At 39.4% G+C, this 18,842-nt stretch overlaps 2 protein-coding genes across 4 annotated transcripts in view; both read right to left on the minus strand.

Moving 5' to 3' along the window:
* fndc3ba (fibronectin type III domain containing 3Ba) overlaps positions 1-2,031 on the minus strand; it is a 152,269-nt gene extending 150,238 nt beyond the window's left edge. The window contains exon 1 of one of the 2 annotated variants that reach the window (XM_057333414.1): positions 1,891-2,031. The gene's annotated coding sequence lies outside the window, so the exon portion shown is untranslated. The remainder of the gene's footprint in view (positions 1-1,890) is intronic. The other variant, XM_057333413.1, reaches the window with a different exon arrangement.
* Positions 2,032-6,732: 4,701 nt separating this feature from the next.
* ppp2r3a (protein phosphatase 2, regulatory subunit B'', alpha) overlaps positions 6,733-18,842 on the minus strand; it is a 79,772-nt gene continuing 67,662 nt past the window's right edge. For both annotated transcript variants that reach the window (XM_057334052.1, XM_057334051.1), the window contains 12 exons: positions 14,980-15,246; positions 14,418-14,521; positions 14,187-14,289; positions 12,861-12,935; positions 11,608-11,694; positions 11,137-11,293; positions 10,880-10,928; positions 10,713-10,802; positions 10,350-10,525; positions 9,890-10,008; positions 9,288-9,394; positions 6,733-9,204 (listed from right to left, as the gene is read on the minus strand). In XM_057334052.1, coding sequence (XP_057190035.1) covers positions 9,108-9,204; positions 9,288-9,394; positions 9,890-10,008; positions 10,350-10,525; positions 10,713-10,802; positions 10,880-10,928; positions 11,137-11,293; positions 11,608-11,694; positions 12,861-12,935; positions 14,187-14,289; positions 14,418-14,521; positions 14,980-15,246 — 1,431 coding nt within the window. In that variant the 3' untranslated portion in view covers positions 6,733-9,107. The remainder of the gene's footprint in view (positions 9,205-9,287; positions 9,395-9,889; positions 10,009-10,349; positions 10,526-10,712; positions 10,803-10,879; positions 10,929-11,136; positions 11,294-11,607; positions 11,695-12,860; positions 12,936-14,186; positions 14,290-14,417; positions 14,522-14,979; positions 15,247-18,842) is intronic.

The following is an 18,842-nucleotide window of genomic DNA, read 5'->3' on the forward strand; positions in this document are numbered from 1 at the left end:
TTGAATTACTTGTGGTGGAGCTAATATGATTTATGATAAACACGTTTTTTTGACGATAAATTTTCCTTAAAAAGTGTGACGCTGATTCCAGAAATGAAACATTTTCGGAGCAGAGCACCGGTCAGAGAAAATCAGGAAACATCTTCAAGAAGGTGGACTGCAATTAGGAACAATCACAACAGATTTTATCACGCTGCACTGCATAACATCAGCAGACTTCAAAGCACCGAGCTGCTCCCGCGATAATGTGGAACTGCAGGGGGAGGGGAGGAGTTTGTGTACTATTCCATTAGCCCGGGGGGTGGGGGGGGGAGATCTCCAGCTCACCAGGTACAAACCCTGTGACCTGAGAGGAAGACCACATTCCTTCAGCTATAACCAAAGTCCAAGAGGACGAGCCATGGCAATACCCAAGCACAGCTGCAAGACTGATCAACAAAGGATGTCAAAAAAATAATAATACACCCACTTTGTTTTGAAAGTGTCTCATGGTTTCTGGGCACTGGGCAGATGTGATATCAGTCTGTCTTCTTTGCTATTCAAATATGAGCTGCAAATGTCAATGCAAAAGTAGAAAATTGTAGGAGATCATATTCTTCTGGTCAACGCCATCTGTGATCATCTAAAATAATATGATTTTAAACAGCCGGGTGTCACTTTTCCGCACATTTTTCGAATTATTGGTTAATTTTGAAGTTTGTGGCGGTAGTCAGCTGATCGAGAGCTGAAGAATGTATTTTTATATCTGTAAGGAAAATATCTGCAAGACTCCGAGCAATAAGTTCTTAGCACGAGTGCAATAATTTTACATTAAAAAAGTTGAAACCCCTCACTCCGTTGGAGAATGCAAACCTGACGTCATTTACAGCAGATCACATGTCTTCTTTCACAGATAACGTGCGTCTTTTTCTCCTATAAGCCCTCTAGATCCAGGCAGGGATAGACCCCCGGGTACACACTATTCTGAAGCTTTACTTCAGTGACCAGCAACATCCAAGAGAATAAACGCGTCTTCATCGTAATGACCGCGCTTTAATTCCCAGCGCAACTGGTATTTTCAGACGCTTGGAAAATTATTATTACTTTGCTTTAAACCACAGTTTTAGAAATGAAAACATGACACGCAAGAACCCAGCTGACGTTTATTATTCACGATATTTGACATGACAAGGGAAGAGCAAGCTTTTCCTCCGTAAACACACGCGGCTGTTTAAGAATAGGCTGTCTGGAATACTAGGGCATGATGGAGTCGACCACCTTCACTTCATCTCCTACACCACGAGTGTGCACATCAGCAATTATTATTCATTGTCAAAGATTATACAACATCATAACAGCTACGAAAAACAACATGCACTTCTATCAATTTCGTTAACAGCCTGTTTGCAATGCTACATTCACTATGAAACGACACCTGGAAGAAGTTCAGCATCCTTAAGATCTCACTTAAAGTTTTTTAGCCAACTCCAAGCCACAGTTTTTTTAAACACACTGTTCACACCCGTTTGATAAAACATGGCGCATTCGCCAAAATTCCTCTTTATCCATACTGAAAATTAACGGCGCAGGCGTCAACTGCATATTTTCTCGTAAACTGCTAGAGGTTTTACAAAGTTGTGTAACAATCTCAAAGCATCTACATGCAAATAACGGTTTGTTAGAATAATAATCGTCGCGACAGTGTTTGTTTTGCCGCGGAATGAAGTTTTTTGCCTCTCCTCCCGGATGGCCAACTAACCCAGACTCCAGGCGTCACCGCCATCCAGACACAAAAATGCACCAACTTTCCGTTACCGACATATTTTCACCGAAACGCATTTGATGAGGGGGAAAAAACGCACGAACTGCGGTTCGAGACAGACACAGCAAGAGATAAGTAAAAATGCTCACCTCGCTGCAATAAAATGGTCTTGAAAGAAACTCCAGCGCTCCACTTCCACCTCAGACACAACTTTGGCAATCCCCTGCGTTAGTCTGCCTACCACAGCGCAGTCAGGGAGAAGCGGGGAGATCCCGAGGCCATGTCAATGATGTCCAACAGCACATGTCAGCTAGATCCTGCCCCTTTACCGTAACGAACCAAATAAACGAACTGAGCCGAACCAGACACAACGAACCGAGGATGTAAGAAACACAGCAAATAAGAATGTATGCCAATGCTACCATGTAACAGTCGTCATAAATTTACTTGTCTCACAAACTTTATCACATAAATGTGTTCATTTAATGCCACAAACTGATGACACACGTGTTGATAGTTGTATACACAGATTGATAGAAGATGCTTGGTTTTGACTCACGTTTAGTAAAAAAAAACATTAAAGTAAAATGAGTTGTGTGGTATCTAAATTAACTGTTTTCACTCAAGAAAAATAGTTGCACGGATGCACGCGCTGGCCCAAAGTTAACTTCCGGTCTGTGTTTGGTTATAATATAAAAATGTGTTTAATGTTTATTTTTATTCATATTAATTGATATCAATATTTTATTGTATGTGTATTAACTAAAATAAAAAATACTCAACAGTTGATATGCGGATATCTAACGGAAGTTAAGTTTGGGCCGTAACGTTTTTATGTGTTGCCGCCGTAAAGTAAGCTGTAGCCTAATGGGTCAAAAACTGGCACAGACTTGATAATTCACAGATTTCTTTTGTGCTTGAGCGAGGGGTGTGTCCTCTGTTGTGTTTGTATCCTTTTTGCAAGCATGTTTGCATGTTTTCAAGTCTGTTAGCAAGGGTGTAACTTCGGTTTGAGAAGTGGGGGGGGACACAAAATGGGAGAAAATGTTTTTGATTTGAATCTTATGACAAATTCAAAATACCTATGTCTTGCGTTGTTTTTGATTGTTTAAATTGATTAAACCTTGAAACCAAAAGGTGTTTTTATTGTGTAGCAAAAGTTGATGTTCATGAAGGGGGAAATGCGAGTATTGACTGAGAAACGGAGGAAAACTTGGATTGTAAACCTGAATCTGCGGTCGGAAGGTGACGAGCCGTTTGACTTTCTAAAATGCGTAACGAGGTTTAACGTACCTAAACAACGACCAGGGAAGCCCACGTTTCGGTCAAGCCTTGTCATAAACACTAACTGTTAAAAGAACGAGTCCTTATTAAACGGGAAAAGTAATAAAGCACGCGTTACACGGTTCTTCCCATTAGAAGTCCATTATAAGGAAACACCTTAACTACCGAAACAACTACCACGTAAAAACAAATTTCTATTAAATTCTAATCAAAACCATTCTAATAAAAAAGATTGAAAACAATCTTTCAGTGATCTATTTTTAGAGTGTGCACGCGACGCGCGCATCGACACAGGCAGACTCTCTGTGTGCTGCTCGGTCCTAGTATTTCTCCGTGGCGATGACGGCGTGTGGATAAAAAATCATTACAAACTAATTTAAAAGTGGGGGGAACACGAACAGGATTTTGAAAAGTGAGGGGGCCATGTCCCCAGGGGAAATTACGCCCCTAGTATCAGAACATCAGACAAACTAGAAGAAAAAAACAAGAAAGGTCGTTTTATCTACTTGAACAATTTTAGGTTTATTGTATGTCTCTCTCTCTCTCTCTCTCTCTCTCTCTCTCTCTCTGACTCATGGAATAATCCGGCAGATAGATGAAAATAGTTAATACTGTATCCTAAAATCGAGGTAGCACCGCCGAACAAACTCATTGCCCCTTGTCCTACATTTCACTTTGCTGACGAGGGCAGTCAAGTCGCCCGGACTAAATGCGTCTACTGCCACCAGCAGGGCAGAATCCTCCAAAATCTGTAGAAGCATCAAATGCACGAGCAATTGAGCATATTGGCGTATGTTCATACTTTTCTATTGGTCTAAACTGTGACATTTTTTACCCTTGCCAAATGACATTACTACAAAGTCCTTTGCATCAGACCTTCAGATGTCTGATAGCCATATGGAAAATGACTGGAAATAACTATTTCATGGTAAGCATTTTATCTAGACAGCAAATCTTTGCATGGCCTTTTTTCCTGCATTGCTGTCTGTGTCCCAAAACTCACAAGTATTATTCAAGTTCGGAGGGCTGCTTGGATGTCAAAGAGTTTTTTTAACCTGACTTACAGGTGTCATAAGAGCTCATTTTAAATTGATTCCTTTAATTATAAGGTTTTGCTAAATGGTTCTGGTTTGTGAGGCAGGACGTAAAGCCAAACATAATGAAATAAGGTGAAAGTGCACCAGAAATACGTTATTTTTGGTTATTTATAATATTTATTCAGGTGATGTAGGGTGGTATAAATGGGGTTCATTTCACTGCAGGGTCCAGGTGTTCCTCCATGACATTATAAAATAGTTTGAATGGTTAGGGGATGTCCTGGAGATAAGAATTTTTAGCGAATAAGCGAAAGTAATCAACTTGTATAGGATCTGTGGTTCTCTTTATCAGAGACAGCTTGTGGCTGATACAGGGTAGTGTGTTTCTCTTTATTGAAGTGCTGTGATAGTGTCTGAGGTGTCAGCATGTCACGGAAAAGACCATTTCTGACATTAAAAAGGATTCAAAGTGTGCAAGACTGTCTCCCTTTTCGTGCTTCTTTCTGTCTCTCTAATCTGCTTTTGACCTCAAGGTTTTCACCTGGACTAGGTTAAAGCATTGAATCAATAAATTGATGAATCATGAATCCGTGTGCAGACATTCAGTGTTTTATCTGAATCAAGTGTTTTCCTGACAAGTATAAACATGTCAAATGACAGTTTGGAGGTTTATGATTACAGAATAGGATGCTGGATTTTGAAGTAGGCCTAGATAAAAGTGCCGTCATAAACGTATCAGGCAGATACGAGACACAGTTTGGGATTTACCGAATGACACCGTAAGTGTGTTTTTCTGTCTGAATGGAACACGTTCTCATCAACAGCTCGACCATGTGTTTTAACTCGGTGTTTTCATCAGGGTAACACAATCTTCTCACAGGCTTCCAGAGGAGAGGTGGATGGAAAGTAATGATAATTCATGACACACATGCGTAGTACATGCGTCTGGGTGTTTTGATCAGAGAATGTCTTTCCCACTGTAGTTTGTCATTAATGGGAAGTGTAAAGAGGACATATTTTTATACAGACACCTGGGATGAGCATTTTGCAGATGGGATGAACATTCTTTAAACAGACAATTGTCCATGGAGACCAAAATAGCGGAAAAAAGGAATTGCACAAAGTGAAAAACAGAGACTGGCCTGGAGTTCACTTAATGCCTTGAGTTCCTGCCCAGAATTCAGAAATCATTCCGATGTGCTTTTTTTTCTTCAAGACTCCACGGCATCAGATTTTTGCCAGAGGCTTTATGTTTAAATCGACATATTAGATACACATCACTCTTATTTATGTCCTCAGCCAAATATAAATATGATTATTTTACTTTTATTGTCAAACATCGTTTGAGGGGCAAATTGCAATGCTGAGTGGGATTGATCTCACAATTTTCATTTCAGCGGATCTCATATTCTAAAACAAAACTGATTTTGAAAGCACATTGTTTTGTAGATCCGCATCAATGTCTTGATCTCTGTGGATGTAAAGGGGATAAAGTTAAAGGGGTGGTGCAACAGTGTTTCATGCATTCTGACTTCTTTACAATGTTAAACGTGCTGTCTTCTCATGCTTAACATGGTCAACTTGTCAAAAAACGAGTTGGGCGTATTACGTAGTATTTCTGTGCTCGATACACTCCCCCAGCGATCGTACAGGTTTCGGAAAGTTTTTTTTTCGAACATATAAAACTGTTTCTTAATAATTTTTCTTAGTCCCTTATTGGACAATTCTCCCGGAAAGGCACGCGGCAGCAAGGAGAGCAGGAGAAGGAGCATGCGCAGACGTCACTTTCACTTGTGTGCAGGAGAGAGAGAGCATACGTTTGTGAAGTTCAGGTGTTTGTTTGTTCACTGCATTTGGGTGATGAATGTTATGCAAGTATAAACGGTGGATATTACGCTGGATTTGGAGATCGTTTGGAACTGATATATGGAGCCGTCCCAGCGCTAAAAGATGCCGGACATGAACCGCATGCGGTGAGTGATACTGATGTCTGTGTTTTGTTGGCAATGTGTGCGCACGTGCTTTAGTTCAGCCTAGCCACCCACCCCCCCCCCCCACGCACTGTATGCTTTCGTAAATAATCGTACAGCTGTATCTATCTTTTATAAATGTGATCAAACTAAATACTCTTCGAAGATATGAAGTATGCAATACTACTCTATAGGTACTCAAGATTAATATGAGATTGGCAGACATCGCGTGTGTTACGGCCGCTTTAAGAAACGCCTATTCCTTAAACGTCTACAAAAGCAGATGTGTTTTCATATCAAACACCCAAGGCTTTCAAACGTTTACTTTTGGCAAACACTTTTGCTTATAATGCATTCACGGTACATTTTTATGATATCATGAGATATTATTGTGACTCTTGCTTTTAAGAGGCATGCATGAGGAAAGCTCCAATAAAGAATCTTCCTTCAAGGTCATTGGTCATGATCTATAGGACTGAACCTGCAGTAGAGTAAGTTAAAGGACCATCAAAGTACAGTATGATCCATATTTGTTTGCATTACTAACCATTTTCATTATACCAAAGCATTTCTAACTGTTTAACTGATGCTGTCAAAAATGTTAACTAAAATCCTGTGTTGAAACTAAACCTTAAAGAGAACCTTCGCATATCACCGTTCGTTATCAGTTAGGAATTAACAGCCTTTGAACATTGCATGAATTAACATTTTTATTTATTTTCGTAATTTTTCAAAAGAAAAAAAGGAAAATTCATGCGAACACAACAGCATCTCAACAGTGAGATCATTCTCCTTAAATCCCTTTCTGTCACTGTCTGCAAGCAAGACTTTTCAGAACAACAACAACAAAAAAACACATAGAAAGATATAAAACTCAAAAGAAAAAAAGAAAAGTTGCAAGCTAACAACTTTTTTTGTTTACAGCTTCTGTGGCTGTCAATAGCTGTCCAGAAGATCAGATTTGCATAGCGGTCAATGTGCTAGTGATGAAAATGATGAAGCATAATTTTAGCATTAGTCAAGTTTAGATTCAGGTTTGTGTGTGTTTGTTTATCTTAACGTCTAATTGTCCGGATATAATTGTAATACACTACAGCAGTTGTATTGCTCTGTTTTCTAAGAAGTGCTACTTGCTCATCTTTAACACGGAAACACATCCAGTTGATTGTCACCGATCAGTGAATTCCTTTTGAATTCCTTCATAAAGCCCCTGCCCACTCAGCTTAATGCACATTATATAACACTGGCAGTTAGAGATATAGAATAATTTAAAATTTCTCTACCACTCAGTGGCAGAGTCAATCACATGGGAAAAAAAAAATACAAAGACATTTACAGTGGCTATATAAAATAAATGTCCTATAGGTCAAAAAAAATCTAGACTACAATACAAGAAAAGCTACTAGTAAACCATAAAAATGGCTGCCCAAACAAAAACAAACCACTTCACATATATAAATATATTACACTAATTACATTAACCAAAGAGTGTTATAGAATGGAGGGGGGTTTGGCCATTAAGCACACATAGACAGACAGAGAGAGACATTGGTAAAACACTGATCTGCCTGTCTGGCACTTAAAAGATTCATTTGTTAAAGGTTGTGTATGGCATTGTTTAATGTTAGAATACTATTTCTTATCCCAGATGATTGTAGAGAGAACCAAGTAAGCTGTTTGCAGATAGATTTCTGTAAAGAAAAAGAGCATCAATCTGAGGCGGGACCACCTGTTTTGTTTGACCAATGGCTGATAAGAGTGACAGAGCAACCTGTTTGAAACAGTAAGGTTTGCAAATTATAAAAGAAAATAAGAGATCAGATATGAGGGATTGTATCAGGACAGGCGATTATACCTGATCTGATTCTGAATAATCTCGCACACAATGCCCACACTGAATAAATAGTGCATTATAGCTCACTTTTCGATCTCTACACATTACAGATTCATTGGATTACTGATCCATTTAAAACATTTCAACACATAAACAAAATGCTATAGGACATACGTCTCTGTACACTTCACCTTGACGATGAAAAGAATAATGAATTTATATATATATTTCATGTTTGCATTTCAGTAAAAAGATTTGAAAATCTTGAAGATATGGCTGTGAAAGAAAATTCCCCAAAAATGTTTTCAAGTTTAAGATTGTCCTGGTCGGTTCATATGTAATAGAGGTTTTTATACCTGTGGTTAAAGGCGGGGTGTCCGATTTCTCTTAGCCGTTGTTGATGTTCAAATCACCAAAACACACCCCTACCCCCATCTTTCGCTTTCGTCAGCGCTCGGCTCGGCTAATGTCCGTCCTGTGCACTGTGCACCTTACTGCTGATTGGCTACAAGGTTGTTTTGGTACTCGGCCCGACTCGTAATTCGGAAATCGGTTACCCCGCCTTTAAGTTTAAGTAGCTAAAAAGTCACTACGTTCTCTTTTCCTTTAAGCAACAACTTGCAATACCATCAGTGACCACTAGGAGCAACACATAACCTATGTAATAGTTTTGCACCGTTGCAATGTCCCTTAATGTGCATCGCAGCATAGCAGCTCAAGAATATATGCTGTTCTCATGACTTGTGGTTTGGATTCAGTCTAAAGACTCTTGAAGTTTCAGTGAGTTACGTGTGTCACAAAGAATAACGTGAGCTCTGCTGTTCCTTCCCCGCTTCTTAAAATGGCAGCATCACATATAATTTCACTCACATTAAAAGCACATTCTAGACATATTCCAAAGTAACTAAAGTCCATTTTTCACATCAAAGTCTTTATGAAGGGTGGATGGAACCAGCCGGCAGTTTAGTATGAGGGAGTAAGAGAGTGGAAAAACAATGCTTTTACATTTACACGTTAAGACATATTGCACATAAAGCCTTTAATGGGTGTATGAAAGCCTTTGGGTTTTAGAATTTGTTCTATTGCACACAAGCACACACACACACACACACCAAATGTCCGTAATGAAATGTAGAAAAAAAATGGTTTCCCCTTTTTCAGAAAACAAGGGAAAACATGGGGTGGTGGTGATCCGTTCATGGCGACGATGAACGCCAAGGCGTGGAGATGACAACAGAGGCTTATGCCGATAAATCAGATATGACCAGCTTATCCATTTTATTTCCAATGTCAGAGGAGACTGTGAGCTCATCGGACTCGTAATCGTCATCGAAAGATCTGAAAAAGCAAACGTACTGTGTCAGATGCAGATGTATTGGTTGTCTATGTGATGTCGTTCATTATAGATTGCAGTGGCTCACCCCTCTCGCAACTGTTCATTGGCTGTTTCTTCTGCCACAAGAATCTCATACTCTTCAGAAGCATATTTATCCCAGTCTGAGGGCTCTGGGCCATCACTGTCCAAATCCTGATACATGCACACACGCCATTAAAATGACAAAAACAGAAATAAGCAAAAAAATACAGTTAGCCAGAAATGTGATGACCACCCATTTCCATGAAAAGAGAAATGGGAGCTTTAGCGCAAGTTCTACCAGAAAGACTTAATGCTACGTCATATATTACAAGTAGTTCCAGCCAATCATCATCCAACACTTGGAGTATATAAACCCTCTACTCACCCCCTTTTTGCGTTCACAGATACTGACATCGAAGTTTACCTCCTTCCACCCCACCACCACCAGGTTGGCCTCATCCATGCATTGGGGGGGGGGTAGGCTCCGCCCCTGCCTACTTATGCAGGCAGCAATGGCAAGAATCTTCAACCCTTCAGATTCAAGCTACGAATGGGGCCTACGCCAAAGTCTTCTATCTTATTGTTTTATCAAGTCTATTGTTCAATAAATTCTATTGATTCACGATATCATCTCCCGAGTCTTTCTGGTAGAACTGAAAATCTTACCTTCTGCACTGCAAAGGGATCTCTCTGCTCATGGTCCAGGTACTTCTCCAGATTGAAGAATGTGTCGTAGAATATATGTGCCATCCTGCAGTGCTTCAGATCTCGAAGAGTAATTTTACCTGATAAGAGCCATAACACAGTGAAATCTTTGCATTAAATTTGCATTCATACATTCATTCACTCACTATCCAGACGCTTTTACCCAAAACAAATGATGGTACAGTCATTTTTTTCTCTGCAGAATACAAAAGAAGACCAAGAATGTTGGTAACCAAACAACACTGGACCCCATTGACTTCCATTGTATGGATACCCACAAAATCACATTCTCCAAATATCTCCTTTTGTGTTACACAGAATAAAGATTTGAACAATATGAGGGTGAATAAATGACGACAGAATTTGTATATTTGGGTGAACGATTCCTTTAAGTGTTTCCTGGTTCTACGGCTTGCCATACCTGGGCATTCTGGCTTGACTAAGTCCAGCATCTGGCACAGGAGATCCTGAAAGGGCAGTGGTTCAATGCCCATCCCCTCCATGCGCTCACACTGCTCCTCATAGAAGAACTCCAATTCATACATAGAAAGAACGCCATCTCCATCCATATCCATACAGCGGAACCAGTACTCTATACTGAAGAGATAAAGACCCAAGCATTTGGGTCAACTTGGACACACTTATAAAGGCATATAGGGCCATTGTAAAAAAAAAAGAGTTATTCACTATTTCTCCATTCCTGGTGTAAAAACAAACATGTTCACTAAGACGATCTACAATCTGTGCAAAGCATTAACTGAATATAGTCGATCTGTGTGAATACCTCGTAGGGTTCTTTTTGTCCTCCTCTGAGATGAGGAACCAAACAAACTCAGCGTAGCTCATTCTTCCTTCTCTCTGCACTGAGTTTCCCCTACAAGAGAGAACATTTCTCATAAACCATGTGGATACGGACCAAAATCTGCTTCACTTTTCATCGACAGGTCCTACCGCGTGACGGCTCCTGAGAACAGCCTCTCAATGTTTCTGCTTGATGAAGCTTTGCCACAAACACAGAGAAGAGATCCATCAAAAACTATTTCCACACATTCCTAGACCTGAAGCTAAATAACACTCAGCCAAACTAACAGCATGTGCTGCCTTCACGCGCATTTAATCTTTAACATCGATAGAGGTGGACAGGTCTGGTGTCAGTATGATACACATCCTGAGTATATATTTTTATCACAGGTTCCTTCTGTACTCACCATGGTCGTTGTATCTGGCCAAGTCCTTGGAGTCGATGAAGAGGTCATGGTCAGTGTCCAGCTCCCAGAATTTGCAGTAAATGACATAAAAGTGCTCATAAGAGAAATAATCTGTGATTTGATTGATGTCGTCCTCTTCTTCCAGCAGGGCGAGTGTCTAGTGAGAAAGTTAGAGTGTTATTTTGATAAAAGACTGGTAACACTTTAGTATAGGGACCAATTCTCACTATTAACAGGTTGCTTATTAGCATGCATATTATTAGCATGTTGGCTGTATCCAAACCTAACAACTATCATACAAACTATTAATAAGCACCAAATTAGGAGTTTATTGAGGCAAAAGTCGTAGTTAATGGTTTGTTAATATTGAGAATTGGACCTTAAAATAAAGTGTGACCAAAAGACTTTTAAACCGAGATTGTAAAGATTGAATGAAGGAGCAGGGCGATGGTGGCATTGAATAGTGTGTACCTGGAGGAAGTTGCTTCTCCTGAGCTCGGTCATGTTGATCTTTCCTGTCCAGGACCGATTAACTGTGTAAAATATTCTCTGAATCACCTGGAGAGGAGAAAGAGAGGACATCATGGAGTTATATATGAGGCTGTCGAAAATGCTTTTTTTTGGTCATTTCTAGAGATTAAAGGCATAGTTCACCCAAAGACGAAAAATCTGTCATCATTTACTCACCCTCATGTCATTCCAAACCTGTATGACTTTCTTTCTTCTGCAGAACACAGAAGAAGATATTTTGAAGAATGTTGGTAACCAAACAACATTGGCCCCATTGACATCCATTGTATGGACCCAAACCACGAACACATTTCTCAAAATATCTTCTTAAGTGTTCCACAGTCATATTCGGGTTTTTGAACAATACGACGGTAAATAAATAATGACAGGATTAAAAATTCTCCCTTTATTCACTATAATTGAAATTTTTGTGTTGATCATTTTAAATCTTTCAGATCTAGTCATCTTATGTACTGTACATAATGTACTTTACTTTGCACATGTATTTAGTTATCTACCAACTGGTTGTACTGAGACACTATATCCAGCCCAGTGGTGACAAAGGCCTCTATTTAAAAGAGAAAGAGTGACATCATAGTGTGGATTAATATGCATTTCCCGGTATATCAGTCCTCACAGGAGCGATTGGTAGCAGGGTGTGTCAACCAGTGCACCAGTGCAAGGAAGTGTCTAAATATGGGGTTGTGCAAGACCAGGGTCAGCGGCCTGTTGTTGGCATCCGTCTTTCCATGATGTCAGGCCATTTTGACGCCATTGGCCTTCCCACTCCCCCTTCACTCTCTCTCTCTGTCCAGCACGTGTTGCAGCTGTCCCCATACAGACAGACAGACAGACAGACAGACGCATTGGGCTCCATGTCTTACTGCTATGACTGTCCACCGACCTGAATCAAATAGCTGTATCTGATTAATGGGAAACACTTCAGTAAGCTAACAAGACTTTCAAACTTAAGGTGGAAATATTGGAGCAACGCTAAAAATAAAAGATGCCGGGTGCCAGACAGATGATTAACCAGGACAAAGAAAAGTCATGTTGTGGTTAAGCAAACGCTCAAATAGTCATGAAGTGATGGTAGAAAATAAAAGATTACTTTACAGAGTGTTCCAGTGACAACAACACTTGCATTCTTGTAACCATATAAGAATGAAAAATCTCCCGTCAGGTGTCGCTGAGGCTTTAATGAAGTTACTCACTGTTGTGATGTACCGGGAATGGAATTCAGGAGCATCTTTTAAAAACGTTAGCCCTGGATGAGTGTCCACTATGTCCTAATAAGAAAAACAAAACAAGAGTGAGATGACTCAATCTAAGTTTAAAAGTCTACCAAACTCCTTCTAACTGCATTCTTTATATATTTAAATATATTGGGTTTTAATACTGTATATTGTTCATGCGTTTATTTAATTTAACAAAAGAATAAAGTGAACATTTATTATACAGTATGTGCATTAAGTTAACTAAAGTTTGACATGTTTGTTCAAATCCGGAAAATGTTATTTTAGAACAGTATTATCCTAAAATTAACCAGAGACTTTATTGCAACAGGTCTTATTGACAATCAACATACTGTACAGTATATCAAAAATGTAAACTAACTTAAATGCTAACCTTTAGTTACATGCATACATGTAGGTTTTCATCCTGGATGTTATCGGTTCAAATGTCTCCAACAATCTACTGTACCTGACTGTACGCTGTTAGAATTCTTTATAAAGCCTCTCAGACATAAGATCCTGAATAACTGCACTGGAGGTCATTTGCAATCTCTTTTCAACAGGGCATGTCGCAATTGAACAGATTTCTCTTAGCAAAATCAGGCAATCTAATCATCTGTTTTAAACAATGTGGCAGGGCATTTAAAACCTACTTAGGATCTAATTGAAACATCTGATTTTGACGTGAGGCATAAAAGTTCTGGTTTAAATGCTTTTCCAATACAATGACCTTGAAAATTAAGCCATTGGTTAAATATGACAGTGCATGACATTTGTTAAATAAGGCATCCATTTGTCAACAAAAAGGAATAATGACTTTGGAAAGTTTCTTCATGTTAAGAGGATACAGTATATACTGGAACGTTAATAAAATGTTACGCATAATCACCTTTAAATACAATTTTACTACTTGATTATCTCTTTTGGTGTTTATTATAAGCTCTAAATTAAAAATCATTAATACTGCATAATAACTACAATTTAAATTGGGGCAAGAAGACTATTTTCTTCCTGAATTGTTACAAAATAGTACCTATACTCATTTATAATGAAAACTTAAAATTGCACCAATGATCAGCCACCAATATTTTCAAACCAATTTCAAACCATCACCATTTCGCTGTAGTATAAAACTTGTCAGGCTATAGCTGAATTTGTGTCTACAAATAATCAATAAATATAGATATCAGAACCTTCGATCATTTGTTAATCAACAATAATAATTTGTATCAGTATCAACATGCATCTCTACAAAAAATACTACAATCTTAAAAAAAAGAAAGAATGCAAAAGCAATATTCTAACCTGTAACAGAGGAATAAAATCTTCTTGTTCCAAGTAACTGCAGCCTGGTTTGGCCAACAAGTAAACAAACTTGGATGCATCATCATAGCAGCTGTGCAATAACCTTAAAATAAGGATTAAAGGACACATTATTCCACATAGATTTAGAAAGCACTTTTAAAGCACTTTTTGTTCACTAAAGGTGCTGTGTTGTGTTGTGTTGTGTTGTGTTGTGTTGTGACAGAAGCTCACTTTCTCCATGTTGCAATGAATGAGTGGACAGAAACAAAGCCAGTCCTCTCTCCACCAGCACAAATAAACATGGTTGCTTTCCAATAGAGGGGACAACCACATGCCTGAGAAAATAAACGTAATATCTGTTTTGTGAAAACACTTTCATCAAAATAGAAAACAAAACCATATTTATAACATTAAAAAAATAAACATAACTTTTAAAGCTCATCAAAGTGAGCTGTTTCTATGTTAAAATACGTTTTTTCTTTTCTCAGTTTAATATTCAGCTATATGTGAGCCAAAAGCTAAGTCAGATGGTGAAAGTTTTTGGGAAACCTGTTCGATAGCAATCATTTATTTTAGCTACAGTGCAGAAATTGCACACTTGAACTTTGAGAGTATAAACTTGAAGATGCAGCGCACATGGGTATTGCTGCTTTAAAGAATGCTCATTCAGAATTTTTAATTATAGTTAAAATAGGACTGATATGAGATGGCTTTCAACGCAAGACTACTAAAATCAGTTCACACATTATGACTCATTCAACAAGCAATTGATTTAGAATTAATTTATATGTACCTTTGCTATCTTCCCCATTTCATAAATGTCGGCTTTCTCCTCTTCAAACTCGGTGAAGGCCGTCTCAATTTTGGCAATGGCCTCGTCATAGTTGGCAGCACAGTTTGGAAGGCCTTTGGGGAAGTAGAAACGTGGAATGTTTATGGAGGAGGGTGGAGGAGTGGCCACCACTTTGGCCGGTGGAGGGCTGGGCGGCCGTGGGGTTGGCGAGGCGGGTGCAGGTGCAATAGATGGAGGAGGCGTTCCAGGTTTCTTCTCTGGCTGAATCTATTGAGACACAGTGAGAGACAATTAAAGAGAGAAAAGTTTGTTTCACAAAAGGTAAGTAATGTCTCTTTTATAAACCTTTTGACTGAATGGTTCTTTAGGAAACCAAAACTTATTCCTCTATGGCATCGCTGTGAAGAACCTTTTATTTGTATAAAGAGAGGATGAATTAAATTCCAAGTCTGGAAAGAGAATATACTAACAAATACATTTACATTTAGTCATTTAGCAGACACTTTTATCCAAAGCGACTTACAGAGAGTTCAGGGAGCAATAAGCGATATGTCATACAGGAGCAATAATACAATAGGTGCTAATACAAATTTACTAGTTTCAACAAAAGCCAGACCAATACCTGTTGAGAGAAAGAGTTTTTTTTTAACTCATTTGTCTGTCAAGTATTCACAGAAGAGATGGGTTTTAAGTAGTTTTTTGAATGTTGTGAGAGATGTGGCTGACCGGACTGAGTTAGGAAGAATGTTCCACCAGGAAGGAGTTGTGAATGAGAATGAGTGGGAAAGTGATTACCTGAAGAAATGTTTGAAGTAAACAGAGGATATGAAGAGTGATGTTAAGGGGACAGTTCACAGAACACGGAGAAAGATATGTGGAAGAATGCTTGTAACCAAACAGTTCTTGGCCACCATTGACTACCATAGTAGGAAAAATGACAATGGTAGTCAAAAGTGCCCCAGAACTGTTTGCTTTCATACATTCTTCAAAATATCTTCTTTTGTGTTCAACACAACAAAGTAAATTCATACAGATTTGAAGCAACTTCATAGAATTTTCTTTTTTCGGGAGAACTGTTCCTTTAACATGGAGAGGGACGTTCAATAAAGACCAGTGATGAACAACCCAACACTCATAACACATGATGTGCATTCACCAGCCAAAGCAAACTAACTGCATCCTAGTACATCATTTATACCTTCTGTTAAACTTCGTCTCGATTCATTTCTCATTAGATCGTTCAACTTCTCTCTTAGATCCTCCTGAATAAGTATATCAGTATAAAAGACTGAAAATCTAAATGTCAGGATGAGTAACTTCTTCCACCAATAACTTAATAATAAAAACCTCCAGGCAAAATCAATACATAAGATATCTTCGTAATATACACTCAAATAAAATCTATATACAAGTCAATATATTGTATAATGGACAGCATGTTCTTAGACGTGTGTACTTACATCACTTGTTACATCACTAGGTTTATCAATATGTATCAGTATGTGATATCAAATTAACGAGTAAGAAAAGCCTTTTCTGTCACAGAAGATCACATTGCGTTAAAGATCCCAATGTAATCCCCAATGATAATTTTCATTACACTTTAAGATCTGGAGATATAGTGAATGTGCCAAGGTGTAGCATCTAAGACTCAACAAATGTGTCAAACTGAACATTGTACACATACGGACCAATTTACAGGCCAGACACTGACAGCAAACAGCTGATGTCCGTATACTCGAGCATTCTTTTCCTGAGGGACCTTGCAGCACCAAGGTTAAACTTCTAATAACAAGCTGTGGAAATGTTCAACACATTCTATGCATAGTCCCCACATACTGTTCTTATTCTAGTCTCTGGGCAAAACCCTAGAGTCAAAGTTCGCACTTAAAGCTGCTCATTTCTGAACTGTCAATCAAACACAACCGGAGCTGTTGAAATGCAACTGAATTTTGAAGAACTCTAAAGCGTGCAGCGCAGGCCCGCATGCACCGAGTATTGAACAGAGCAGCTGTGGTTCGAATCCACACCCTCCCCCCGTCCTGAGAGCTCCCGTACGCAACACTTGGACACTGTATTCCTGCCCTGCCTCACCCCCTTCCACTGTCCTATTAATAAACAAGTTGGTATCTGCCTGTGAATAGTTTGTCTTGCCTGGCATGTGAGAGTTAGCCAGCATTCTTTGTTGAACTGCAGAGGCTCACGACGCACGGCTGCCTACTGACCTGAGCTTGCTGGAAAGACTTGAGCCTTTTTTTGAATCGTGACGGGAGAACAAAATCACAACCTCTGGCTAAAAATGCCAGTTCCCCCCGCAGGTCGGGATCCTCCCTCAACGAGGCCTCTTTGATCATCATATTGGCAATGTCAAAAGAATTCGAAAAGTGCTAAGAGAGAAAAATCCCCAAGTGAAATGAACAAAGTACGTCCTCTGTGACTTCCGTTAACGGGGATTAACTTCCGTTTAGCAGCCGTTCCGGACAGTGGCCCTCGTAGTGTCTCTCGTCCCGCTGTCACTCACTCGCATGCGCTGGCACGCTTCAAAATTCTCATTTGCTAGGCTTCGTCCTGGGATGTATGGTGGATGTGTCTTGGTGCAAGCAGCTATTCCTAGAATCTTGTCTGCTGTTGTGACACCTGGAATCCAGGAGCATTGTACCAAAGAGGCCAGGCCGCCAGCCTCCCAATTGCCTTTGGAAACTACAAAACACAAATCTCAACTCAAGTCCATAGCCAACGGGTTCCCAGCCCTGCGAAACATGAGCCGCTCTGGGGTCTGCCTCCCAGACCTGTACCCTCTGTGCGCCCGTCCTGTCCTGATGAGCAGGGGGCTGAACGCGATGATACAGAGGGGAGGGGGATCAGTTTGATCAAATGTCTGTGGTGCGCACTTGTGTATGGCTGAGCAAGTCGTATTATGGGAATGGAAGCCCCCTCCCACCTCCGGCTAAAGTTAGCAAGAGCACAGATGAAGTGCAAATTGCTGTCGATCAAGACTTTGTTTATGCACAGAGCAGGGCAGGGAGAGAGAGAGAGAGAGAAACCGAGGGGAGAGCTTAGGTGGCCAGGGCCCTGCAATGTCCAGCACCCAGAGGTTCACAGGGTGCACTTTGGGAGTTGAGTAATGCAGTCTGAAATGTTAAGGGCACTGCATCCATAGCATAACATAACATCAATGAAATGAAGTGCACCTTTAATGTTATGTTTTCATCATGAAAAACTCACAACTCAAGTTTGGTTTTGTTCAAGCATGGCATAACAACACAAGATCAACAAATGCAAGATGCAATGACAATGGACCATGCAGAATATTTGCAATCTGGTCCGAAACTCTCACACTGGTCCTGGGTCAATGCCATATACACACAACATTTTCTTTAATGCAGTTAAACTAAATGACACTTGTAAATTAGAAAACGATCTATGTCCAAGTGACTGGTTCATTTTTGCATTTAGAATGACTGACCAGTTAAACACAAAATTTGTGTAGACAATAAAGATATTTAAAGGGACAGTTTACAAAAATAAAAATTCTAACATCATTTATTTACCTTGCATCGTTCATAACGTGTATTTGATTCTTCATTCTGTGCAACACAAAATAGTATATTTTGAGAGATGTCTCAGTGATTCTGTGTCCATACAAAAGAAGTCAATGGGGGCCTGTGTTGTTTGGTTAGGAGCATTCCTCAAAATATCTTCTTCTGTGTTCTGCAGAAAAAGGAAGCTCATACAGGTTTAGAAGGACACAAGGATGAGTAAATGATGAAAGAATTTTCAATTTTAGTCGAACTATTCCTTTATCTGCTATTGTACCGTCCATTTAACCCTCTCATGAAACGACCGAATTGAAAACTAAAAGG

The sequence above is a fragment of the Triplophysa rosa genome, linkage group LG5, assembly GCF_024868665.1.
Source record: "Triplophysa rosa linkage group LG5, Trosa_1v2, whole genome shotgun sequence".
Classification (NCBI taxonomy): domain Eukaryota; kingdom Metazoa; phylum Chordata; class Actinopteri; order Cypriniformes; family Nemacheilidae; genus Triplophysa; species Triplophysa rosa.